Source organism: Equus przewalskii, chromosome 19, assembly GCF_037783145.1.
Source record: "Equus przewalskii isolate Varuska chromosome 19, EquPr2, whole genome shotgun sequence".
Taxonomy (NCBI): domain Eukaryota; kingdom Metazoa; phylum Chordata; class Mammalia; order Perissodactyla; family Equidae; genus Equus; species Equus przewalskii.
In genome coordinates this window covers 50,456,254-50,481,980 of record NC_091849.1, presented here as the reverse complement: position 1 = coordinate 50,481,980, position 25,727 = coordinate 50,456,254, and the positions used below count along the sequence as shown (strand labels likewise).

The 25,727-nt window shown below is 53.4% G+C and overlaps 2 protein-coding genes across 10 annotated transcripts in view; one reads left to right on the top strand and one right to left on the bottom strand.

Moving 5' to 3' along the window:
* The window catches only part of TRAM2 (translocation associated membrane protein 2), a 76,338-nt gene extending 58,664 nt beyond the window's left edge, over positions 1-17,674 (top strand). The window contains exons 5-11 of the mRNA XM_070586225.1: positions 5,116-5,174; positions 6,278-6,362; positions 6,941-7,011; positions 9,610-9,714; positions 9,982-10,125; positions 11,003-11,166; positions 12,344-17,674. Coding sequence (XP_070442326.1) covers positions 5,116-5,174; positions 6,278-6,362; positions 6,941-7,011; positions 9,610-9,714; positions 9,982-10,125; positions 11,003-11,166; positions 12,344-12,417 — 702 coding nt within the window. The 3' untranslated portion in view covers positions 12,418-17,674. The remainder of the gene's footprint in view (positions 1-5,115; positions 5,175-6,277; positions 6,363-6,940; positions 7,012-9,609; positions 9,715-9,981; positions 10,126-11,002; positions 11,167-12,343) is intronic.
* A 3,597-nt stretch (positions 17,675-21,271) lies between these two features.
* The window catches only part of EFHC1 (EF-hand domain containing 1), a 76,192-nt gene continuing 71,736 nt past the window's right edge, over positions 21,272-25,727 (bottom strand). For all 9 annotated transcript variants that reach the window (XM_008530790.2, XM_008530791.2, XM_070586218.1 and 6 more), the window contains 2 exons: positions 23,488-23,698; positions 21,272-22,044 (listed from right to left, as the gene is read on the bottom strand). In XM_008530790.2, the coding sequence (XP_008529012.1) occupies positions 21,973-22,044; positions 23,488-23,698 (283 nt within the window). In that variant the 3' untranslated portion in view covers positions 21,272-21,972. The remainder of the gene's footprint in view (positions 22,045-23,487; positions 23,699-25,727) is intronic.

The following is a 25,727-nucleotide window of genomic DNA, read 5'->3' as shown; positions in this document are numbered from 1 at the left end:
CTAAGGAACTGTCTCCAGAGCTGAGAGCTGACTTCCTATTCTCAAAACAGGAGTCAACATGTCCTTTTGATTATTTCGGTTATTATTTAATCACAGAACAGTTTTCCTAAACAGAACACTAGGAATTTTAAATGAAGGACCCAAGACTTCTGTCCTCTCAGCTGGGCTGCCGTGTTACTCTGGCCCGGGAGGTGGACTTACCGTGAGGGCTGTGGGAGCGCCCCCTGCCGTGAGGCAGCGCACAGCCTGGTCCTCGGAAGTCTAGGTGCTTCTGGATCCCAGACCCCTCCCAGGGTCTTGGCATTTGTTCCTGGGGCCTCTGGAGACCCTGCACTGCTTTGAGGCAGACCGGCCTTAGGGTGCTACAGACATTTAACTGGTCTTTCAGGAGAAGCGTTGCCTCATCTCTGAATCACTTTTACCCTTTCTTCCTCACGCCCGGACATTCCACCCAGCTGTGACACATTAGAGCGGATTGGAGGCCAACGGCCAAGTTACTCAGCACCCCTTCCAGAGTGGGAATGCTCAGCTGCTCTGTCTCTGCTTCGCTCGGGCTTTCAAGGGCTTGAACATGGTGATGCTAATTAGCCTGGGAGCGTGTAGCACTCCTCTCGGGGAAGCCCAGCACAGGCTTCTATTATGGTGAAAGCCAGTTCCTCACTCAACTTCAACAGGAAATGGAGCCCAGGGGACCCTGGGAAGCCCCAGTGGCCCCAGCTCCTGATAGCACGTAGCTCCTGGCCCTCAACGACTCCATCTGAGCTATTCGGCAGGGGATGATGGTGAACTGATAAGAAGAGAGGGTAGTTTTGTAAATGGAGTAAAAACAGCTAGTTTTTTAAAAAATCGTATTTTTTACATCATGATGCGAATTTTCCTTGATTCCTCCTTCTTTCACCCTCCATAGTCAGTCCATCAGCAGGTCCCGCCAACCCTACCTCCAGACACATTGAGGTTCTGTCAGCTGCCTTCTGTCTGCACCGCCGCCTCCAGTCCAGTGGCTCTCTCCAGGGAAGAGATGGTTCCCCAGGGGACGTTTGGCAGTATGTTACTGGCGTCTAGTGGGTAGAGGCCAGGGATGCTGCTGAATATCCTACAGTACACATGACAGCCCCACAGCAAAGATCTGTCCGCTCCCAGATGTCCATAGTGCCAAGGCTGGCTGAGCCACCATCATCTCTTGCCTGGATCACTGAATATCTTCCTTCTGGAAGAGGCTCTTTCCGTCCTTGTACCCTCCCACCCTAATCCATTTTCTGGTCAGCCAGACAGATGTTTTTAGAACGTAAATCAAGTCATGCATTCCCCTGCTTAAAAGCCCCCGTCCCACTTGCAGTGACATTGTTCTTCCTCACGCCTGTGCTCTGGGCCCTGCAGCCTTGCCTGTCTCGTCTCACTGGCCCTAGCCCCGCCATCTTGCCTCTGCTTCTCTAACTGTCCTGGCATTCCTCCCTCCTGGGCTTTGCACGGTGGTTCCTCGCATCAAATCCTCCATCCCCTGACATCACTTGGCTGGCTCCATCTTGCCATCCAAGTCGCTACCTAAATGTCACCTCCTCAGAGAACCCCCTCAGTTTGTATTTTCTGCCCCATGACCATCACCTGGGCGTTTTGCTTGTTCATGTGTGTATTCTTTGCTGTCTGTCACTCCCACTAGCCCCGGGGCTGATTGCGAGCAGGTGCCCTGCTCACCGCTGTATCCTTGGCATGGCCGAACTGCTCACTGAATACTGGTGGTGAGAACGAATGAGTAAACTGCGACACGTCTTCTTGCTCCAACCTTCAACAGTTTTTAAAGTAACGAAGTGATTGTTTTTGTAAACATCATAGGTGATCATTTTTTAAAAAGTAAGCAGTATATAAAAATTCAAGAAAGAAAGCAAAAATTTACCTCAGGTCACTCCCTCTAGAAATAACCAGTTTTATTTTGCTGTTTGATCCAGACCTTTCTGCATTTATACAGGCAGAGTGACAGGAGAGTGGCTGGACCAGCCAATAACTTTATAAGAATGTCAACCTCCTGCTTTTAACTTACCTTTGAACTATCATTCCTTGTTCAGGGAAATAGAGAAAAGTCACTCTACTGGGGAAAGCAGGGCCGGTGGGCGTTTGGTCTCCCTGCCTGACTTCGTGTTTTGAAACTGAAAGTCCAGGCCTCAGTGGGAACCCAGTAGGGGAACAGCGTTCACGCTGGTGCCGGTCAGGGCTGATTGCCACCAGTGGACCAGTCACGTAGAGCAGGACTTGCGTGCATGGTGCTTCCTGAAGGACCATAATAGAAGGTATGTCTGAATCTAGGAGCAACGCAGTGTCGTGCCTGGATTCTGCTGGTTCTGTGGTTTTGGGGTCGTGCACCTGGAAGGAAGGCTTCGTGGGGAGAGGGAGAGGTGGGTCCAGCTTGCTCAGGCCTCACTCAGGTCCATTTGTAGAACCAGAAGAGAACAAAGGACTTCCCAAGGCCCCCAGACCCTCTCCTGGTGCCTGTCGGGGGCGGGGTTGGGTGGGTTCCAGGCGCTGCCTCTGCCCCGCTTGGCCTCCTGCGGCCTCAGGGAGCTGGTGGGCCTGGGCTCGGAGGCACCCCCGCCCAGGCCCCCCTCGGGCAGCCGCCTGGCCCAAGCCCTGGAAGAGGCAGCGCCCAGGGCGGTGAGTCACGCTCCCCCCGGCCCCGCCCCTCCCTCCCCGCCCCTACACGGTCCCCGTGGACTGGACATCGCAGCAGGCAGCATTTTTCTGGGGAGTTTTCTTGGCTCGTTGGCTTCAAGGTCCTAACCTCGTTGTCTCCTAAGTGAAGGGGCCCAGCTGAGACAGGATCATCTGGCTGTTAGGTGTGCTGCTTCTCTCGGCCAGGCTTTTTTCTTTTTTTTTGGCAGAAATTCCTCCCCCACCTCAGTCCCAGAAGTACCGTTTTCCTCCTTAAATACCTCGCTGCTTCCTCTAGGGAGGAACGTTCTCTGATTTCCTTGACGTGAGGCAGAGAGGGTGGCAGACAGCGTGTCGTCGTGTGCCCAGGTCCGACGTTCTGATGCAGGAGAGAGGGATGGCAGCGATGTGGGGGCGGGAAGGCGCTGCTCCCACCCCCGTGTGCCCCAGGACCTTCCACCTCTGTGCGTGACCGAGGGAGGAAGGGCCGAGAGAGTGAGGAGACCGTAGAAATGAGGCCATGAGGGTTTCGGTGAGACCCCGTCCTTCAAATCTAAGTCACCGTGACTACACTGGTGCGTGAGCCTGATCGGACCTGTTAGGTCATTGGGCTGATGAGGCCATGAGGTGTGGGCTCGGGGCTGTGGACTGTCCCTGAAATGTCCAGGGGCATTTAGTGACTCAGAGGTGGGCAGATCAGCCCTCCCTCGGAAATACAATGGAGGATCCAATGGAGTCACCTGGTGCTCCTCACTCAGACACGCTGGCCTCCCTCTCCTCCTGCGCTGCTGACCCCCGCCCTTCGTCCCGCCGTGAGCAGTGAGGGTTCTCAGCCTCCTCACCAGAGCACCAGCTCAGTTCGTTACCTGACTGACTGAAGCAACCTGGCTGAGCTTACTGGACCAGGAGGTGGGTGGTCCGGCTCAGATTTCAGCTGCACTGCTGAAAAACCATCTCGTTTCAGGAGATCCTTCCAGTCTGTTCCTTCATTTCTCTATTTCTAAAATGAGGCCATACTAATCTAACCTTCTCTAAGTGACAAATAGGAGCCTTTTCTTTTTCCTCTGAAGAGAGAGATTGTCCAAAGCATTCAGCATTCATTCATTCACCCAACAAATTTTTATTGGACTCCCGTGGTGTCAGCCAACTCTTGCTCATGGTGGGTTGTTTCCCCATGTGTTTTGTAATCTTGGATCATAAACTCATCTTTAGCAAGGTTTTATGTGTGAGAATCCTGGGCATCCTTGGATGAGAGTATGTCCCAATGGTATCACTGGCCCACAATCTTACTCATACTAATTTCTTAGCTTGATGGTTCCTGGACCCCACGGGTGGTATATATTTGAACTGTAAACCCAAACCAGTATGAAAGTGAACCCGGGGTTACAGATTTTCCTGGGATAATATTTTTGTTTTCATCCTGAGCCCAGGGTGAACAGACATCTTCTTTATCTTCCTGTGTTGGTTGTCACACTCTTTCTAGTCAACTCTTTCTCTGAGGTGGTAGCCCTTTGAGGGTCCTGATTTTTTACAAGGGTCTCCGGTTCTGCCTCCCAGGGCAACATCTTCTATTCCCACGTGGGTGTGAACATGCTGGCCCCACAGTCCCACCCTACTGCTCTGGCTTTTAGCTCCTCATCCCTTTTGGGTCCCAGGGGTTTTCCCTTTCTTATTGTGAACTCAGCTTTGCCTTTAAAAGAGTATTTGTTAGATTTCATCCAGCATTTCTAGGTGTTTTACGATGGGAGGGTTTTTGGGTTACCTGCCTACTTTGTCAGAGCCCTGGGCTAGATGCTGGAGATACAGAGAAGGGAAGAAAAGACCCCAGCATGAAGGAACTTGCAGAGTGATGGAGACAACTGGCCATAGTGATGCAGTGTGGTAAGGGTCACACTGAGGCCTCAGAGCGAGGCCTGTGGGGTCCTGCCATTCTCTTTATGCACGGTGATGTGAAAAGCCAAACTAAGCTTTTCATTTTCCCAGAGGATGGTGGTTCTGGAGGCCATTTGCTTATTCACTCTGCAAGCATTTCCTGCGTGCCTACATGCCAGGCATAAGAGTGGACACTGTCATATCAACATGAACTGTCACGCATATTTCTAACAATAACTCTGGGAGGGTAAGTATTTTTATCCTCGTTTTACAGGCGAGCCAGCTGAAGCTTAGGGAGACAGACTTGCTGGGGGGTGTAGCTAGTAAGTGTCCGGCCCACGTTGAGATGCAGGGCTTCTGACCCCAGAGCAGAGCTCTCCTGCCATGTTATGGCTCTTTCACAGTCAAGAAACCGGCCAAGTGCCTGCGGCTCCAACACAGACTGGTCCTTCGGTTTCATGTTTCCTTGTCCTTCCTCTTTCTGGCCGCTGGGGGCTGGGTGCACCCCTGACCCCTGGGGCTGCCCTTTCCCCAGTGGCTGCTCTTTCCCCAGCAGGTCTCCCGTTCACATGTCTGAGTGCTGTCTCTTCTCGCCCACTGCAGGAAGGATATTTAACAAACCCACGGAGCCTCTGGGAAGACTACCCGCACGTGTACCTCCCGTGAGTATGCTCATGGCTCGGGCCCCGGGAGGAGTGAGCTGGTCCCTGGCCTCCTCATTCCAGAGTGTGGCCAGAACATTCCAGGGCCAGCTGGCCTGAGGCCTGGATTGTACCCCGTGCCTATCAGGGCACAGTATTGTGCGAGGCAGACTTGTCTGGGAGCTGCTTCCCCCCGGTATCTTGACTGCAGAATCCCAAAGTGGAATGTCGTCTACACTGGCCCCTATCACAGAGGATGTCATAGTCATCTGCTGTAAGAGAACACCATCGGCTGGGGGGCTTATAGACCACAGAAAGTGATTTCTCACAGTTCCGGAGGCTGGAAAGTCCAAGATCAAGGTGCCAACAGCTTCAGTGTCTGGCAAAGGCCCGCTTCCTGGTTCACAGATGGCCATCCTCTTGCTGTGTCCTCAGATGGCAGAAGCAGAGAGGGTGCTCTCTGGGGCCTCCTCTGCAGGGGCACTAATCCCATTTACCAGGGCTCCACCCTCATGACTGCATCACCTCCCACAGGCCCCACCTTCTAATACCATCACATGGGGCTCAGGATTTCAACATGTGAATTTTGAGGGGACACAGACATTCAGTCCGTAGCAGGTACCTACACCGCATGAGACAGAACATCCCATAAATTCTCTGGGCTCTGTACCTTCCTGGTGACCCGTCACATTTGTAGCACTTCTTCCCTGCGGCCTTCCATGGCTGGTGAGCCTTCGGAGGCAGCATCCCCTTCCTCCCTGGCTCCGGGCCCCTGAGCTCCGCTCCCTCAGGAGGCCACGCGGCCTTCCCGAGCCCCTTCAGAGCAACAGCAGAGGACTCACAGCTGAGGCGGAGCCCGCCCTCGCTACTGAGAGCCGTCCTTCCCCCTCTGCACTCTTTCCATCATTTTTGTTTCTTTCCATGGACTTTCTGTCCCCTAAGTGCTCTTGTCTGTGGAGCAGGGTCCCCAGCTCCGGTGCAGTGCTGGGACCTCCCTCCCTCCCTGGCGCCTGGACCAGGTCTTCACACCGGCCCAGCCCTCGCCTCTCCCTCCCGGGCTTGGCAGGCACCTGCATGGACATCTGTCTCCGTCCCTCCTGTGTGACTCACTCCCTTGTCTCCAGCTTCCAGGTGAAGTTTTTCTACCTGTGCCAGCTGGCCTACTGGCTGCATGCGCTTCCTGAGCTCTACTTCCAGAAGGTACGGAAGGTGAGTACTCACTTCCTCCTCTTGGAGGCCACTCATCTCCCCTCCTGCTGTTCCCAGCACTGCCCTGTCCCTTCCTCTAGAAGCCCAGAGCGTTGGGTGCGGTGGGGATGTGCTGGCAGTCGGGTAGAATGCTGAGTCAGCCCTGGGGAAGTCTGTGGGCAGGCCTCCGGCGTGGGGCCACCAGCGTCCGCCTCTTTGCTGCCTCCCACAGTAGACATGTGGCTCGGGGCATCTCACTCTCCTCTTCTGGATCGTGGACGGAGAGGTTTCTGCCTTTCCCACAGTCTTTTTTATTTTTAAATAGCTTCCTTCTGAATTATTTCCAAAAGCCCTGTTCCCCAGTCCCTGTCTCTTCCTTCTCAGCCCCACCCCACCCTCTGCCCACAAACCCAGAGCTGCTGCCTCGTCCACCCTCAGACTGCTCAGCGGCCTGGTGCCCAGGCCTCTGGGGTTAAAGCGACCAGCCCTGTGGCCATGGGGGGAGGTGGCCTGGCCCACCCCGGCCCACCACGCTTCTCTCCCTTCCCGCGTCCTGAGCCAGGGATGAGCTCGGTCACTGTCGCCTCTCTCGTCTGCAGGAGGAAATTCCCCGCCAGCTCCAGTACATCTGCCTGTACCTGGTCCACATCGCTGGAGCGTACCTCTTAAAGTGAGCGAGACCCCAGAGCCGGCCCCATCTCCTTGCCCTTCTATGGCCGTGCATCTCTCCACACGTTCATTCAATTAGGAGGCATTTATTAGACACCCTCTGTGTGCAGAACACCATGCTCAGAGCTGGGAATGCAAAGGTGGATAATGGACGATTCCTTTCTCTTTAGTGGTTCATTCTCAGCCTTGTAGGAGAGACCGTTTACAGGCATAGACCAGGATGGTTTTAGTGTGGTGAGCACTGCATTATGTTATGTGTCACCTGCCATGGGAACCCAGAAGGGTGACAGACGACCTCAACTCAAGACAGAGCCAGGGAAGGCTTCTGAGGGATGTTGGTGCTTGAACTGTGGCTTTGCAGGTTGAAGGCAGCCTGGAGCTGGGCTCTTGCCTCAGGTCCGGTGGCTGATGCGGCCAGAGCTCGGCGCCCTGGGCTCCCTTCCCTTCTGACGTGTGATGAAATGTGTAGTAGTCGCTGCGTGGTTGTTCAGAAGTGGGAAGAGTTGCTGTTGTGTTTGGCCTTGAGTGTCTCCTTTATGAACAGAATCATATTGATGAATAGGATCGGTCATTGCTCATTAGGCATTTTCTTGAGCTCGATCCTTGCAGTATGGGAGAATACCCTGTACTTTCTCTGGTCCGGCGTTTTGAGACCTTGCTGTGTGTAACTCTGCTAAGGTGCCTGGAGGTCCTGGAGCCCGTTACCTCCTAGGTCCTCAGAGCAGGCATCCCGTGAGAAGGACTGACCCCAGGTAACGGAGTCAGGAGGAAGGCAGCTGTCAAACTGCTCTCCTGTCTCGGGGGGCCTGGTGCAGTGTCGCTTCCCAGAGGGGTCTGGGAGGGGCAAAGGCTGTGTGTGGAGTATTGGGTGCTCACGTGTCTCCTGCAGACTGGGTGTAAGAAAGCCAGGCTGCGCTGTCCCAGAGCAGTGTGTGGCTGGGACTGGGGTGAGAATGCACAGGCGGGACCACAAAGGAGGAGAGCTTCCTGCTGCTCTCGGGTCCCCGCTGTATCATCACTTCTTCCTCCCAAAGATGAGAGGTACTCGGGGATCCGTTTTCCCCACATCTGACGTGTCCCGGGGAAGGATGGGCAGGTGTCTGGCCCTGTTTGGACCTAGTCTGTGAATCCTTGTTTTGGCGGAACAGACCTGAGAGGCAGGGAGGAGCAGATGCTCCAAAGTCACCCTTTCCATTCCATTCCCAGCGAGGCTGGCACTATTTTCAAGGTGAGGCCTCCTCTCTCTGCTCCTTTAGGGAGCATGGCCTCCTTTCCCCTCCATCTTATTCTAGTTTTCAGAGAGGAGTGGGGAAAGGAGAGCCCCTTGGCTGCAGGATTTCCCAAGGAAGACAGACCTTGACATGCCAAATGATACGGGGGCTCCTGTTGGTGAGGAGCTTGGCTTTGGGAGGCCTCCACTCACTCAGCACACGCCTGAGCCCCTCCTGTGGGCCAGACGCTGCTCCCAGAGCTGCACTTATACCTGGGTGAAGGGAGACAAGGCCCTGCTCTCCTGTGGCATCTGTTCTAGTGGGAGGCAGACCATAAATAAGGAAATAAATAAATAGTTTCCTAAGGTGGTATGTGTAGTGAAGAGAATAAAGCAGGATAATGTAATGGAGCAACTTGTCCACCGGCACCTTTGGTGTGCTGAGGGAAGGCCTCTTTGAGGAGGTGACTCAGATTGAGGAGTGAATGACAAGAGCCAGGTACATGAAGATCTGGGGAGATTGCTGGGCAGGCAGAGGGAACAGCAGGTGCAAAGGCCCTGAGGTGCGAGTGGGCATAAAGCCCAGTGTGGCTGGAGTACAGAAAATGATTGAGACAAGGTCGTGGGCAGGATCGTGTTGGACTCTAGGCCATGTGAAGACATTGGGTAGTTTTCACATCATCTCTTGACTATTCTCAGGATCCAGTGACCATCCTGATCGTTTCCACTTTGGTCTCCTTGGGTGGAATCGGCCAGATCCTGATTTATCACTGCCCGTGGGAGTGCTCCCACATGATCTCAGGGACTTCCTGAAGCCCTGCGTGTTTGGCGGGATCTGTGACTTCGCTTTGCAGTCTTTTCCCATTTGTTTGAACTACAGCTGACCGTCGGCAGGAAGCTGCTAAGGAACTTAGGCCCAGTGTCACACCTGGAAGTAAGCGAGGGCCGTGTCTGAGCGGGCACTGATGCTCCAAGAGGTCAGCTCACTAGCACGGATTTTTGCAATATGTGGAGTTTGCTTCCTCTTAGCTGTGAAGACTTGGATAAGGACACATCAGACGGTGGGAGTCGCTCGTATTTCTCCATGAAAGCTCAGCAGCTTGTTATGTGCTTGGTTGCGGGCTAGGTGACAAAGACAAGGTGACAAGTGCTGTGGAGAGTCTAGGACAGGCTCCCTGTGGGAGCAGGCAGGGGCGCCTCCCCAGACAGCCCAGGTGGAAGCCAGTGGGGTCACTGTCAGGAACAATGAAAAGTGTGACAGCAGAACTGAACCCTCCGAGATGAGGCAGGGCCGGCCGTGCAGGTGGGAGTGAAGGCAGCCCAGGGCGCGGCTGCCGCCTCTGCTCCCCGGGGCGTTTCGGGGGACTGAGGCCATGCGTTTGTCCGCAGCCTGAGCCGCCTGGGCCTGATCCTGCTGCTGTTGCAGTACTCCACCGAGTTCCTCTTCCACACGGCTCGACTCTTCTACTTCGCAGACGAGAACAACGAGAAGCTGTACGTGGTGCTGGGGGGAGGCCGGCCCCCCTGAGGCCTGGCTGATGGGGAAGGTCCTGCCCTGGGGGCACACTGCCCCCTTACCTGCAGGTGGCACCCCGAGGTCACTGTTTTCCTGGAGCATCTTATTCTAGATACCTCATCCCTCAAGCACCCTACTCGGCCACCCTTGAGCCCCCTTCCCACTTGGGGTCGCTTCTGGAGAAGTGGGTAAGGTTCCCTCACGGGCCCTAAAGGCTGACGTCCCTTTTCCACCCCCGCGAGCAGGTTTAACGCCTGGGCTGCTGTATTTGGGGTCACCCGCCTCTTCATCCTCACCCTCGCTGTGCTGGCCATCGGCTTTGGGCTGGCTCGCATGGAGAACCAGGCCTTTGACCCCGAGAGAGGGAACTTCAACACTTTACTTTGCAGGTGAGTTGGGCAGAAGCCCGAGGCGAGAAAGCAGGGCTCCCTGAGCGCATCCTGGAGCTCCCTGAACTTGACACAGCTTCCACGGAAGGTCTGAGGGTCCGAGGGCAGCAGACCCGAGTCTCCTGCTGGTTGATATTTAGCTGGAATTGTCTGGACGTCAGGTCTGAGGACAGAAGAGAGACCGGCCTTCTGCTGCCATCAGAACCACCTTCGCTTCCCGGCCCCGGCCTGCTCAGCCTGCAGTCGGGGCCCCAGTCGAATGGCAGTCCCCTCCCCTTGTCCAGCGCTTCACGGTGCACAGCAGCTTTCACATCCAGCCCCTCAACTGATTGTCACAAGCACACTTGGACTCTACAGCCGTGTCCTCGGCAGTTTAGCGAATGGCCTCCCGTAGCAGCAAGGAAGCCCTTGTGTTTCCATGGGACCCCTTGGCCTGGGAGGGTGTGTGCTTTGTCTGGGGTTGCTCAGTGTGTAAGTGGCATGCTGGATGAGAAGCCCCTCTTCTAGAATTATTTCTGCTATATAATAATGCATTTTAATTCTTCCAATATACATGGAGCTGACATGCCTTGTGTTCTGTACTTTGGGTACAAAGGCCGTGGATCCCATCAGGCCTGTGGGCAGGGTGGCTGTGGAGCTGGACGCGCGTCTGTCCTCCTTCCTGTCTCCCTAGTCTCCGTCCATCCGTCATCACCCCAGAGCACGCTAGAGCAGAGACTGGCCCTGAGATTCCCGCTGTTCCGGTGGTGGTGGAGGGATGGGGTGTGCTGGTGCTGGGGGTGATGGCCATGGGAGCTCAGGTTCCTGACTCCATCTCCCCACTGCCTGGGGTCCTGGGCCTGAGTGCATCCTGAGCCCACCGCTGTGCCCTCCGCAGGCTGTGTGTGCTGCTGCTGGTGTGTGCGGCCCAGGCCTGGCTCATGTGGCGCTTCATCCACTCCCAGCTGCGGCACTGGCGGGAGTACTGGAACGAGCAGAGCGCCAAGCGCAGAGTCCCAGCTGTGCCCAGACTACCAGCCAGGCTCATCAAGAGGGAATCTGGTGAGTGCCAGGCAGGGCCGCGGGCGGGTAGCAGGTGAGTCTGTCTGGGCTGAGTGGGAAGAACCAGGCCCTGAGTCTGCAGGCTCCACCAGGCCAGTGCTGCCCCTCCTTGTCCTGAGCTGCCCCCGGACCTGGGCTCCTTGGCTCCTGCCAGGGCCTGACTGGCCCGTGGCTGGGCGTGGGCCAGGGACACACTGTGGGTGGGGCTGGCCCTGCCTAGGCGGGGAGCCCTCTTCGCCACGGTGGGCAGGGCGGCAGCTGGGCTAGGAACTCTGGCAAGAAGCGTGTCCTCAGGGTGGCTTCTGGACTGCAGCCAAGCTCTGCCGCCCGTTCCCTGTCCCCACCTGCCCTCTTGCTCTACATCTCGGCCTGCCTCTGCCTCCCAGGTTGCTGGCTCCTCGTCTGTCTTCAGGAGTGACTCAGGGTGGCACAGTGCTCAGTGGGTGGCAGGGGTGGGACACCCACTTCTCCTTTGACCCCTGCCACGCACTCTAGTAACCACCGCCCCCCCTGGGTCCCGGGGCACTGCCAGTCCTGCACTTTCCATCCAGCCTGGGGGCCTGTCTGCACCAGGGTCTGTTTTCTGACTCATCTGCCCTTCTCCAGGTGTGGCCTGCCTGGCGAGGGTGCACGTGTGTTCGCACCAGACACGTGCGTAGTTGGGTGTGATGAGGTGTCAGGCCTGGCTGGGGGTATGGGCAGGAGGATTCAGCCTCTGACTGAGCAAGCACGCGGATGCGTTTGGCAACAGTGAAAAGATGGCACAACTTTTTGTCAGGCGTCTGAGGAGGGCCTTGTCCCTACAGCCTCTCTGCCTCCTTCTTCTGTTCCCACCATCCCAGGAGTTGTGCTGAAGTGGACTGGCGCCCAGCAGGGGCCTGGGAGAAACTGAGTGATTTTACAAGGGTCTGGCCCCGGCCTGCTCCTGGGTTACTGTGTGTCATCCCAGCCCCTCCCTCTAAAGGACAGTCAGAGACCCACCACCTCAAACATAGCCGCTGGCAGCCAGACATGGGGAAAACAGGAGCCCCGGGGGGGCTGTCTGCTGGTTTCCTCTCTCTGTCCCCCCAGGGCTCATCCTGTGTGCAGCCGCAGGGCAGCCCGGCCCCCACGGGCCCCTCTCCTGTGTCAGTCCCAGCAGAAACACCACATCTGTCTGTCTCCCTTCATTTCCTAGGTTACCATGAAAATGGAGTGGTGAAAGCAGAGAATGGAACCTCCCCACGGACTAAGAAACTCAAGTCTCCCTAAGGCCAAAGGCTGCCAACAGGAATCCTCTCGCAGGGCCCAGCAGGGAGGCGGGGAGCCTGCCTCCACCCCTGCGGCCTCTGTCCCTGCCTCCCCCTTCCTGCCCCGGACGCTCCTTCTCAAACAGCAGGCACCTGTCTTCAAACAGGGCTTCTCCTCTGTCATACTTCTTGGCTGTCTCTTCTTCCATAAACCATTCTCAATAAAACCAAAAATCTTCCTCTTTCTCTCCCTCAAGCCACCTCATGTCCTCACCTCTGTCCTGTGTTGGGTTTTCTAGAAGCCCAATTTCTCATGGTTATCTTTCTGCTTGCCTCCTCTTTCTCTTCCTTCATGGCTGCTGCCTTCTCTTTGTACTTCTTCAGTTCACCATATTGTGCAATTTTTCTGTGTCTGATTTTTACAATGAGAGGGAGCTGAGATCGCAGTCCTGGCCATCCAGCACCCAGCGTCAGTCCCCAGGACCTGTCAAGGTCTGGAAGCCTCGTGCCAAGGAGCCTCGGCCTGGGGCAGGTCGCAGGCCCCCCGGTGGCCCCCATGTGGATGGGCAAGAGGAGGAGACTACCCTTTCAGATGACCGTCTCCTAGGTGCTGACTAACTGACGAGATGTGTGATTCCAGTTCGGCACGCGCCGTCGTGAGGCCCCGCAGCGCCACTGCTGGTTGTAAATGCCAAGGCCTTTGGCTTCAGGACAGGATGTCTTGGTCCAGAAGGATGGTATGAGCTGCGTTGGGTCCTGTGACTGGAGACAGCTTACTGGTGGCCACTCCCAGCCTGGAAACCACCCTGCTCCCGCTCAGTCTGGGAGGTGCTACAGGAGGACAGGTCTCCCGCTCTGGAGCAGGGGCAAGCGCACCATGCAGCAGGCTCTTCCGGAAAGGTGCTGGCAGCAGAAGTGGTGGCCGAGTCCTCCTAGGCCTCTTGTCCGCAGCCTCAGTTGCTTTTCAGCCATTCACCAGCATTCAAAAAACCAAATGAAACCGCCATTAACAGACCAGCCTGGGATTTGCTGGTCCTGAACCCCAGACCCGGCCGGCCTTGTTCCCCGACGCCATCTCTAGCTGCAGGAACACTAACCGCCACGTCGGCCCCTTGGTGCCCCAGGGAGCATCACCTGGGCCACTCACCCTCTGGCCTCGCTCATTGAGTGTTCTTCAGAATTGTTGTTGTCACCTGATGTTTGCTGGGCACACTGACAGCTTCCAGACCGCAGGACCCAGGGCTGAGTCAGAGTCACTCTGCTGGCTCGGGAGCAGACACAGCAGTACCGACAGGCGGCTTCTGCCCCGGCCCTCACTCATGCTCTCCCCTCCCTCCACCAAAGCTGAGGTCTCCAGGTCCTTATGATGCCTGGTGAGGGCTTCCAGAAGGGGCGTTAGGCTTTCAGAGTCCCGATTAAGAAGTGAACTCTGCTGAGGCGAGGGGCGGCGGTTCTTGATGGCACAGGACTGTCAGTGTCATTCGACGTGCTGGTTCTCTTTCTGATGTCACAGGAGAAAGCAAACCTTGGATTATTACCCAAAGGGGGAGATGGGTCTTTCCATCAGACATCACTTCTCCAGTGGCTGAGGGATTTGTTACCTGACACTGCTGTCGACCCTTACCTCGTCCAGGTTCAGGTGGCAGAAATGGGAAGAACTATCCTTGGCTTCTGATCACCCTTAGGAAAACACGCACTTCTCCCGTCCTTCCCTCTCGTCCCTGACGCTTCTCTGGGCAGCCAGGCAGAATGTTGGTAAAAGGGTGCACTGGTCTCACCCCAACAGACGCGGTCCAGACCCCTTAGCCATTTCCATCTAACAGCACTGATGCGGCTGGTGTTGTCACGCCCCCGCCTTGTCTGGTGACTGCTAATGGAGGGGGTGTTCAGCCAGTGGCCGCCTCAGCCGCCCCGTCAGCCTGGCTGCCTGTCCAGTTCTCTCCGGGCTGCATCCTTGGCAGGCGCTTCTGCTCCCCCCAGGTGCGCCCTGGGGAAGCCGCTGAGCTGTGCCTGCAGCAGATACTCGAGTCCATGGTGTGTGCGGGGTGCTGCAGGTGGCGGGTGCTGAGTGACAGTCCAGGTCGTGCCATCAAGCAGCCTCCCTTCCCATGGACAGGGTGTTGGCCCCACATTCCCAAGGTCTCCCGCGGGCTCTGGGTGCAGCAGTGTAGTGCGCCTTGGTGGTGGTGGCACCATCAACCCAGGGGCCGGGCGACTCCAGCTCTGTTCCTCCAGGACAGCATTCATTCAGCAGTGAGAGTCAACAAAAGCTTTTCTGCTGTGAAAACCCTGAGACTCTGAGTAAGGCTAGCATCTCACCAGCCGGTCTTCAGGAGTGACTTAGGGAAGAGGTGGCTGAGGGGGTAGTTGCAGGGTCTTTGTCACCCCACCGGCGTTCCTGGCACATTTATTCCGAGCAGAGCCATGGCTTTGGCAGTTTGGCTCTAACCATGTTGCCAGGGGCCAGAACGACTTGGTTCCACTTCATCCTGTGAGCCTGGTGGGCTGGTCTGGCCCAGTCTGCCCCAATTTGGCCCCTCTGGCTGTTTTCTTCAGTCTCAAACACTCTCCTGCTGCCAAAGTGCCGAGCCACCTGTGACGGCCCTGCCAGACGCCCCCAGCTCGAGAGGCCGCTCAGCGCTGTTCGCCAAGAGCTGGCGAACAGATGCTAATCTACCTCAGCAACCGCTGCCCCGCTCAGCATCGCTGACCGGCACCGGCCTGGGGGAAGCGGGCAGGTGGCAGTGGCAGGAGAGCGAGGATCCCGTGCTCTGATTCCCCTCCTTGGAGGTTATTTTTACCATCCAGGCTCTGATAGCTGTACTATTAATAAGTTACATGCGTTCGTTTTGAAAGTAGAGGAAGGTTCTGGGGGAACTGAGGAGAGATGCTGCTCCCATTCCAGTCGCTCCTCACCCTGTGTGTGTCTGGGCCACCGGCCCTAAATTGTTGCTGAGAACCTTTTCCATTTCTGCCCCAAGGCAGAAGTCGCCAGCATTTCAGAAACCAAAATAGACGTCTGTGCCCTGGCCCTCTCTGCGGGTGCCTCTCGAGACGGGCATCCCTCGGGCCCTAGAAGCGCCCAAAGGCTGGGCTGGATGTTCCAGGGGTGTGCACTTCTGGTTTCTCTCTTGGGACCTTCTTCGTCAGCACCCTTTGATGTTATTGTAAGTGGTGAATAAGAGGTAGGGGCAGACAGTGCACCCCCTCCCAAAATTCCGGAGCAGAACATTCTGTTTCCTGGATGCCTTTTGAATTTGAGGCGGCTTGCTGACCCCATGTGGCCGGGGGAGGCTTGGTGTGGGTTTCCTTTGTGGCTTCAGCCTTCCCCGGTGGTGTTTCCTAGGCCTGGGGGGAGATGAAGGAGGGTGGTCTGGACAGAACTGCCCTCCCGAGGCCTGAGTGTCGCAGGGAGCGGCCTTCGTTCTCCACCTTCCAGGCCTCTGCCCTGTCCTCCTCTAACAGCGAGTGTGCTGAGTGAGTCAGGTTGCTGAGTGGTCCAGCTGCCTTCCCGTGCTCAGCCCTGGTCCTCAGGAGGGACTCTGGGCACAACTGGGGAATTGGGTCATTGTCAGATCACTTGAAAACCTAAAGAAACTCCCTCTCCTGCCCAGGGCTGGCCCAGTGAGGAAGGCTTTACTGACCTCTCCCACTCTTTACCCCGTTCTCGGTTCTCGCATGCATGTCATCTCCTCCCAAAAGGCTGAGAAAGCCTGCTCCTCCGCTGCCCCACCCCCCCTTTTTATGGAGGTCTCAGAAGAGCCCCGCGACATTGGGACTTCCGGGCTCTGCGCCTCAGATCCTTATTCTCTTGCTGTAAGAAGTGCCTTACTTGCCGGGTGGTTTTCGGTCTTCCCTTGTGCTGTGTGGCCTGCCCCCAGTTGCCAGGGCTTAGGGCTGTCCGTCATGTGCAGCCAGGGCCACTGGACCTGCTATAGTTACATGTAAAAGGGACACGGATTGGGACAGTTTTGCCTCATCCATCTCTCCCACATTGTGATGGGTCTGTGCCACGTCCTCTGTTCTTTCTGGTTTCTCCCCCGTGTCAGTTTTCTGTGAGGCCCAACCGCAGGCTCCTGTGCCTGCTACCTATTAAGGGAAGCTCAGGGGTCCCCTGCGCCTCTGGCCTCACACGGTGAGCCCTGCTCTTCCAGTTCCCCCACATTAAAAGGAAAGGCACCCTTGTGATAACCTCTTCCCATCTCTCTGGCTTCCCATTCAACCCAAAGTCTATATGATAAAGGTGTTTACTTTTACTTCCCAGTCACAAGTGTTGACTCCTGGATGCCCGTGTGACGGTGGGTTTGGTTCGGCTGTTGCAGAACTTCCTGGAGCTCCTCATTCAGTGTCACCTTGTGTTGGCAGCAGTGCCCCTGTTCCCTGCTGGCCTGCCTTTCCTTGCTCTTCCGGGTTGTGCAATAACTCTCCCAGCCAGTGGTCCTTTCCACAGGCTTTGCTATCCCTTACAACACCCTGCAACTGAGGAGGGAAGGGACCATGGGAGGGGTGGTGGTCATCCCCTACAGAAGACACATCAGCCACTTTCCTTCTGTTACTGTCATTCTCGTGACCCTGGCTGGCTTTCTGTGGCACTCTAGTAGAACATTGTAGCATCATCTTAGAAGTCCATATATTTTTTTAAAAATCTGTTGAAAAGGAAAAAAAACCATCCTCATGACGGGGCATTAGTAAGTCAGCATCTGGGAATAAGATGACACCCGAGACATCACCATCACTCTGCCTAAGAGCATTCCAGAGTTTCTAGTTCATGTGGAGAGGAAGGGGATTTTCCTGAGAGCCAGCCCCGCGTGGACAGCCCTGTTCACCTGATAGGACCGGGCTGTGACTAAGTGCTGCCATGTCCTTGGGTACAGATTCGAGTGTTTATGTGATGAGACGATAAACCTCACTTTTCAGTTCCTCGTGTTTAATAAACATCTGAAGGATGAGCTGAGGCTGCTGGTGTCCTGAGCAACTCAATGCAAACGTGGACAGACCGTCTTTGTTTTTCCACTTTAGCCTGTTCATGTCATGGACCAAATTTCAACAAGGAACTCAAGGAAAACTTGTACATGCATATTTATGCTTTCATGTCAAAGGGTTTTTGGGGGGACTTTTTACTTTCAGTGAACTTTTTCCAAAATCCTTTTTCCACTGTTTCTGTCTGGTTTTAAAACAAATTACGGTTTTGTATGGATTTTTTAATGCACATTTTGAAACAAATGATCAGCAAATATTTTTGAAATAACTGAATAAAAGGTATAGAATTATCAGTCTAATTGTCTCTGGTATAATTCCTTATATTCCTTTTTAAATCTGGATGCTTCGTTTGCTTTTACTTGAAAAGTGAGTTTGCATCAATTTTAGTCTCGTTTCTAATGTTTTTCACCATATTAGTTATTTCTTGGAAATCTCCTGTGATATATTTGTTCATTGTGGTCATGTGAATTAGGGCATTGGCACTAAGGATGGAGAAAGGGTTGGTTATACTGAGTGCTAGGGAGTAATAAGCATCATTTTCTTTGGTCTCCGACAGTGAAGTATGAGGGCGGGAAGTTCCCTTGACGAGGGTCTGTGGGTAGGAAGCTGCACGAGGACACACACCATGCTCGGTGCCTACGCTGTAATGAGTCATCTGGCTAGAAGATGGGATGAAGTTTGTAAAAGCCACCACATGTTAGTGTTGGTGCTAAACAGAAGACAACCTAGTATTAGTAATAATAGTGGGCAGTGGGGATGTCTGGTGTCAATGCCTGCTATTGCCCACAGCTGTGTGCTCTGTTTTCCAGAACCATCTTCAGAAAGCTTAGGAGATGAGCAGTTACAGGTGGTGGTGAGCAAGGACCCCCGCCCCCCCCCCCCCCCCCCCGCCGCCAACCTGGGCTCTGAGGATTAACCAGGAAACGCTGACTGAGCTGCAGGGGAGGGGTACTATCGAGGGCGAGCTTTGGGGCAGAGCTGGGCTGCAGCCGCCCCGAGCGCGGGCTCACCTCCAGCAGCTCATCTTTCTGGGCCTGCTTGCTCCTCTGTGTCCTCCGTTTTGTGGTTGGTTGGTTCGCCTGCTTGCTTATTTCTGCAGGGAGCGGTGGTGGGAGATTTAGGGATAGTGAATGCCAAGTTCATGGTACATATAAAGCACTCAGTAACTTTTTCTTAATGAACATACTCATATTCACGTGCTAGCAGGCTATTCGGGAGTCACTCACCCAAGTAACCCTTGATTCTCTGGAAACAACATTTGGAGACGTCTTCTCTACCTCTTGGTCCCAAATGCCCTCAAAGCCTGTAGCTGTGGCTTTGATACACCCTAATTAGATGGTATTTTCAAGGCCTGCTGGTGGTACAGACACAGTAGAGGCCCAGGGCCTGAGGAGTGGCTAACTCACAGCCAGTCTTCACCCACGGGCAGATTTTACTGGCCCTGACCCCATAAGCTACCCTAAAGCATTGTCACACAGCCTTCAGTTAGAGCCCCAAGCCGCAGCTACTCACCTGCCTCTGCTGCACACGCTAACAGGCAATGTTAATTGTGTCTCAGCTCCCTGGGGGCCCATTCAAAAGAGGGTCATTTCTTCTTCCCCCAGTAGTGCTTGCTGCAGGCTAGTCCTCGGTTCCCTTCCATCACCTGAGCCAGGACTCCAGGTGCATGCCAGGTGTGACTGTAGCATAAAGTGGCAAAGCTGACATCTAACAGTTGCACTGCCATTCAGGATCTTGGTAGGAAAAGTAACTGGCTCTGACTTTTGTGGCTCTTACATGTGGCTGCCTTGTGTAAACTAGTGCCTGCCGACACCGCAGAAATGACCGTCCGGCTCTGGTCTTCTGTGAAGTAGCTTTTACACCTTGTGATGGTGCTGGCAGATCTCAACTTCTCCATCCTGGGTCAATTTGCAAGGTGAGGCATGGACAGCGCCAACCTTATTCAAGGCAGGTCCAAAGACCCTTCTAACCATCACAGTGGGGCTGACATTTTAATTCTGGTCCCCATTACAGTGGAAAAGGTATAGGAGGATAAAAAGGGAAAAATATCAGAACTGAGGTTAGAAGGGCTATGAACACTTGGACCTCAAAGGCTGGGTAAGAGGGTGTTAAATGAGACTTTTTCCCACGTTTCCAATTTCGGTTAAGGACAGAAATTGGCAAGTGTCTCCATGTGCTGCAGACCGGTGCAGATCACGACAGACTTGCTGGAAGGGGCCCAGAGCTGCTGCAAACCTCCCTCCTCCCCAGGAGGCAGGGTGATGCAGAGATTACTGGCGAGTGTGGATTTCCTGCAGGGAGCTGTCAGAGTGCTCTTGTCCACAAGCTAAGGGAGGGAGGTGCTCTATCAGACTTGGGGCTTGACGTGTTTCCCCTGGAGCTGGGAGAGCACAAGATTTTGGGTGTCCGAGCCTCACCAAAAACAAGTCTCAAGGAGAGGGGCTGGCTGAGCTGCCTACCTGCCCAGCCAAGAGAGCAGTCTAGAAGGAAACAAGCAGGAGCGGATGCCCTGGAGAGCAAGTTGGTCTTATGGGCCCACCGACCCAGAGGAGCTCTGAGCGGGTGAGAAGGAGCCTGGCAGGAGCACTGTTGGGGCAGGCAATTGGTCTCCGAGAACGGGGCACGGGGGCTTCCTGGGGGAAAGTGTCTGAAGAGCTCACAGAAAAGGCGCCCAGGGAGAGCGCGAGCCAGGCTTCAGGCACATGCCCATCAGAGGGCCCTGGCCCAGATTACGACTTTACCAGCCACAGAAATAAGACTTGGCCCTGTTCCTCTGTCTCCACCCCAAACCCTTCCCAACACTACAAAGGCCACAAACAGCAGTATGGCTGAATGGGGGCAAAGGGAGGGGAGACCACAAGGAAGGCAGAAGGAACAAACCCACTCGACCTGCCCTGCCACGGCCCCAGCACACGTGCTGCAGGCTTCCAGGTTGAGGCAGCACTAGCTGGGTAGGCAGCTGCCGGGCCGGGGCAGCGTGAGCCGGGGCAGCTTCTTAGCCAGTGCAGTATTAGCTGGCGCAGCGCAGAGCTGGGGTGGGGCAGGCTGGAGAGCTTAGATTTTCTTTTAGACTGAATGGACATTTAAATACTTGAAAATTAGTTTTTTAATAGCTATGAGTGACTGGGAAAACCCAAAGAAAACATGGTTCTTCTTGAGATATCAACCTGGAGCAGAAAAGGAGGGGTCAGCAGAATCCCCGCACAGCCCTTTTCAGAAGCTGGGTAGAGGCGCCTCAGCTCAAGGAGAGGGAGAACCGAGGGAAGCTGCCCGCGAGTTCAGAGAGGGCCGGGCGTCCTGGTCCTGGTGACCCACCCTCACGTCCAGCACCCGCGAGGGAGCAGCCAGGGGTCTGAGAGAGCGTTTACACAGATGAGGCGGTGGCTGCAACTGAGGAGCAGCCCTCCTTTCACACAGCCCATCACAGCTCACTAGAGGACCAGTAACCGCTACTAGTCTTTCCCTCCCATCTCAAGGCCAGGTCTCTAAAAGCAGAGATTTTTCTAAAAAAAATTTTTTTTACTATAACCCACATCAAGAAATAGATTTTATATCATGATCTAGTAAATACACATTCAGCTGAAACAGAAGTTTCATGAAACAGTACATACCCTACTGTGTGTACACACTATTTCCTCTTCTGTTCCACTTTTTAAAAATGCGGGTCCTACTCGTGGCATAGAACCAGAGTTTGAAGAATGTGGTGTATTTCCCTCTCCTACTAGGGTGAGCAGGCAGGTGTGGCGGGTATTGGTAGCAATACTAGTACTGTGTGCTTATTTTCCAACACCCCAAATGACGCTTCTCTTAGCAAATTCTATCTTTCCTGCTGCTCGCAATCCCTGTAAACCTGTATTAGTCAGGGTTCTCCAGAGAAACAGAACCAAGAGGATGTATACAGAGAAAGAAAGAGATTTATTATAAGGAATTGGCTCACGCGATTATGGAGGCTGACAAGTCCCAAGATTTGCAGTCAGCAGGCTGGAGACCCATGAGAGTGATGGTATAGTTCCAGTCCTGTCCGAAGGCCTGAGAACCAGGACAGCTGGCTGTGCAGTCCAGTCTGAAGGCCAGCCGGCTTGAGACCCAGGAAGAGCCGATGTTTCAGTTTGAGTCCGAAGGCAGGAGAAAGCTGATGTCTCAGTTTGAAGGCAGGCAGGAGGAATTGTCCCTTACTTGAGAAAGGCTCAGCCTTTTTGGTCAATTCAGGCCTGTAATGGACCTGATGAGGTCCAGCCACAGTGAGGGGCCATCTGCTTTACTCAGCCTACCGATTCAAATGTTAATCTCACCCAGAAATGTCCCCACAGGCACACCAGAATAGAGTTTGACCAAATATCTAGGCACCCATGGTCCAATCAAGTTGACACATAAAATTAACCATCACGAAACCTCTACCCCTCCCTCCCTCAATAAGGCACCAATCTGAGCTCCTACAAGGTCCAATTTAATTTAGACTTTAGTAGTAGCGAAAGAGAAGGACCATAAAGAAATATAATCTCAAGAGCTCTGTAAATGCTTCTACAAAGAGTACAAGGTATATTTCAAAGTGTAGGTCCAACCTCCAAAAAGTGTCTTGCACTCCCTCATCAGCAGGTCAGTTTGAGAAAGCCCGAACAAAGTTGTAGTAGTCGATCTTGTCTTCTCCGTGAGAGCACATCCTGATCAACTGCAGAGAGAGCAGAGGAGCAGTGACAGACACGCAGGGCTGTCCTCGGCGTCACGGCAGAGCACTCACTCATAATACTCCCCGGCCTTGCTCAACCAGTTCCGAGTGTTAATATCCTCACTAGATTCTGAAATGATCCTGTGAACCTGGTAGGTATGTCAGATATTATCCCCATCTTACACTCTCTGAAATCAAAGCTCAGATGGAGTAAATGGCCTGCCCAGGACGTCAGGACTAACATTTGTATTTATAAGGGCATTATCATTTCCAAAGCACTTTTAATTGTTTTTATGTTCAAATACAAGACTTTTCCACCCATTCTGTGCAGAGTAATACTCTTTAAAATAGCAGGTTTCTGTTATCACAGCCTAATACCTAATAGAAGAATCTAGTGATGTCACTGCTCAAACCATGTACCTTGAAACTCAGCTGTGAGTGGTAGTAGACTGATCCGCTGTGCTACCTTTATGACATGTGCAAATCCATCCCACCCACACCTTCCCTGGCCCACTTCCCACTGACGGCAATTCCTCTCTCCCGTGTCAGGTCACAGAGAGCACCAATGACTTAAAAATCAAAATGTGGGCAGGCTGTCTTTAGAAATCTGGGACGCTAAGTGGGTGTTCAGCCACATGAACCGGTACCTTTCTATCTGCCTCCCCGCTCCTTGCTAATGTTCTGTCTGCAACAAATCCTCGTCTCCACCCTGGTCACTCTAGGCCCAAAGAGAAGCCTTCCCTAAACGAGTCTTAACTTCCGAACATCCCGTTTTGCTCAAAGATCCTTAAGATGGTCTGCAGCCCCTCTGTGTTCCTAATCAGTGAGAATGTCTCAGGGAGCTGCAGTCGTTGGCAATTGTGGGAGAAATTTTTTTGTTCTGACTTCTAGGGGAACCCTGGCTAACAGGGTTTATTATGAAAATAAAGTGCAGGAAACGCCCTTTTCAACTCATTCATAAAAATCCTAGTAGGAGAATGTCCATGTCATTCTTCCACGTGCAGCTGGCCATGTGACCCCTACTGACAGATGCCACTGTCCCTGTGCAGTGGTCACACCCTCTTCCATGCTGGTGCTACTGATGGGCCGTGAGGGGTGTCAAAGGCTGCCCACCCACCTGCTCAGTCCAGTTGCCTTTGAGTCCCCCTTGGCGGCTGCCCCTCCATGATGCCCTCTGCTGCCCTCCTTCTGCCCTGACAGGTCTCACCAGCCACTCTGTGCTGTCTACCCCCACCCCCACTTAAAGAGATGCCTGCAACAGCCATTAGAGAGGAGCATCAGTGCTAGCATCAAGGGGAAATACCATAATCGGGGCCGACCAGGAGATCTGATTTGAACATCCTCGATCATCCCCAGTTAAAACGAAATACACAGGCAACTGCCTTTAGGAGAAAATGAATCGTGCTCAGCCTCTACGATCCACCCAGGGCAGTAACTTGTACTGACCTCCTTGATCAAGGAATCATCAACTGGGAGGTTAAGAGAGTCACAGACTTTAAAGAACATCTCTTTGTCCACATATCCTGAAGCTTCCTTGTCATAAATTTGAAATGCCTCACGAATGTTGTCTTTGCATGGAGGATCTTTCAGTTGCTTCTGGATTGTGTCTATTAGTACCTCCAGTTCTTGCACGCCTGGATCCACCTCAGTTTGCTTGCTGTAGAGAAAGGAAGAAAATTACTGGACATAGTATTTATTCTTGACCAGTCTTTCTCAGTGACCAAAGTTCTCACTTGGTGAAGTGGGGGAAGCTTCTCATGACAAACAGCTTTGACACAGAGCAGACCAATAACTGACCACTTGCCCGCAGGGGCTGGCTGACGGCTGACGCCCACATCCCGAAGGCCTAAGGAGGGGCAGCTTTTGAACTGAAGCTCCGCCTCCCTTGCTGCCATCTGTTAAATCACTGCCCCACAAGGAGCCAAATCTACCTCCACCACCATCCCAAGTTCCTTGTTTGTGGGAGTCACATGACTGTCCCGTAATGCCGTTGCAGACCAGCATCCTGTACGTTACATCATCTAAAAACAAATGTCTCAGTTTCAAAAATCTTTAACCATAACTCTGCAGTCACAAATCTCTTGTACTTTTAACATCCCCTTTCCAATTCACTCTGAATTTTGTGACAGGCTGTCTATGGACGTTAAGAGACTGCCCTGTCTCGGGGGTTGAGGATCTTAGGCCTAGCATTTATTGAAACCAAGAGAGATTAGTGACCCAGAGCATCAGGAAGAGAGAAGTCTATCCTTCCAAATCACAACCAGGAGAAGCAGGAGCCTGATTCTTATTTCCTCTGAACATGAAGGTACAGTTACACAGTTAAAGAATTTTAGAGCTGGAAAGGATTCTCTCATGTTTCATCTTCAGAAATCCATTTTGCAACAAAATGGGACCCATATAAACTTAGTAAACACTCCTCCCTTTTTGTTTTGTTTTGTTTTGTTTTTTCACTGAGGAAGCTTAGCCCTGAGCTAACATCTGTGCCAACCTTCCTTCACTTTACACGTGGGTTGCCACCACAGCATGGCTGACGAATGGTGTAGGTCTGCACCTGGGATCCGAACGTGCAAACCCAGACCGCCGAAGTGGAACATGCAAACTTAACCACTATGCCACAGGGCCAGCCCCACCCCTCCCTTGTTCAATGGTGAGGAAACAGACTTGAAGACCTGAGTGACTTATTCCTGATCCCATGTCAGAGGCAAGGCAACAGCAGACATCTCACTCCAGTTCTAACCTGTTCTCTCCAGTCTGCCCAGCCACCTCTCACTGACCCCTTCCTTCTAGTCCTCACTCTACTAACCCACCACTGCTTCTCCCTTCCTGCTTTTTCTTGTATAGGATACTCAAAAAGTTCACGGCTCCAAACAGCCTTTTCACTCATTTCCCTTTTTGCCTGCTGGCGATCCTTGCTGGAGGAGGTATAAAGTGGTATAACCTTTCAGGAACAATTTGGAAACATGAAGCAAAAGCCCAGCAAAGAATTTCAAATAATTTATCTTAAGGAAAAGATCATGAGTTGTATACAAAGATACATCTATAACGCTGTTTTGAGACAGCCTAAATGTCAAAAAAAAAAAGGTCTAAAGATCAGGAATTGGTTAAATAATATACACTACCATCAGGCAATATAATAATAAGGCAGCACTGACAATGCTGCAAAAGATAAACTTAGTGAGAAAATCATGATGCAAAAGTGTGTACCTTCTGTGTAAAAGTTGTGGGGGGAATAAGAATATATTTATTATGGTTTTTTTCTTTTGTTTTTGGCAGAAGGCAACTCTGATACCAACAATGTGCTAAAACTTCAAAGTGTGGCCATTTCAATTGCAAGGGTTCCGCGTTGACCCCTTGGCCTAACCTTACTTCTTGATTCGTGATCCAGGGCCTCCCCTTTGCCCAAGTGACAGTAAACCCACTCCTAGGACACGCAGTCACTTGCCTAGAGGGCTTCAGGTAGTCAGGAAGCTGAATAAGAACATCCCCAGGCCAGCCCTGATGGCCTAGTGATTAAAGTTCAGTGCTCTCACCACTTCAGCAGCATGAGTTCATTTCCAGGCCATGGAACCACACCACCCCTATCAGTTGCCATGCTGTGGTGGTGGCTCACACAGAAGGACTTACCACTACGATATACAACCATGTGCTGGGGTTTTGGGGAACGAAAAAAAATCATCCCAATTTCT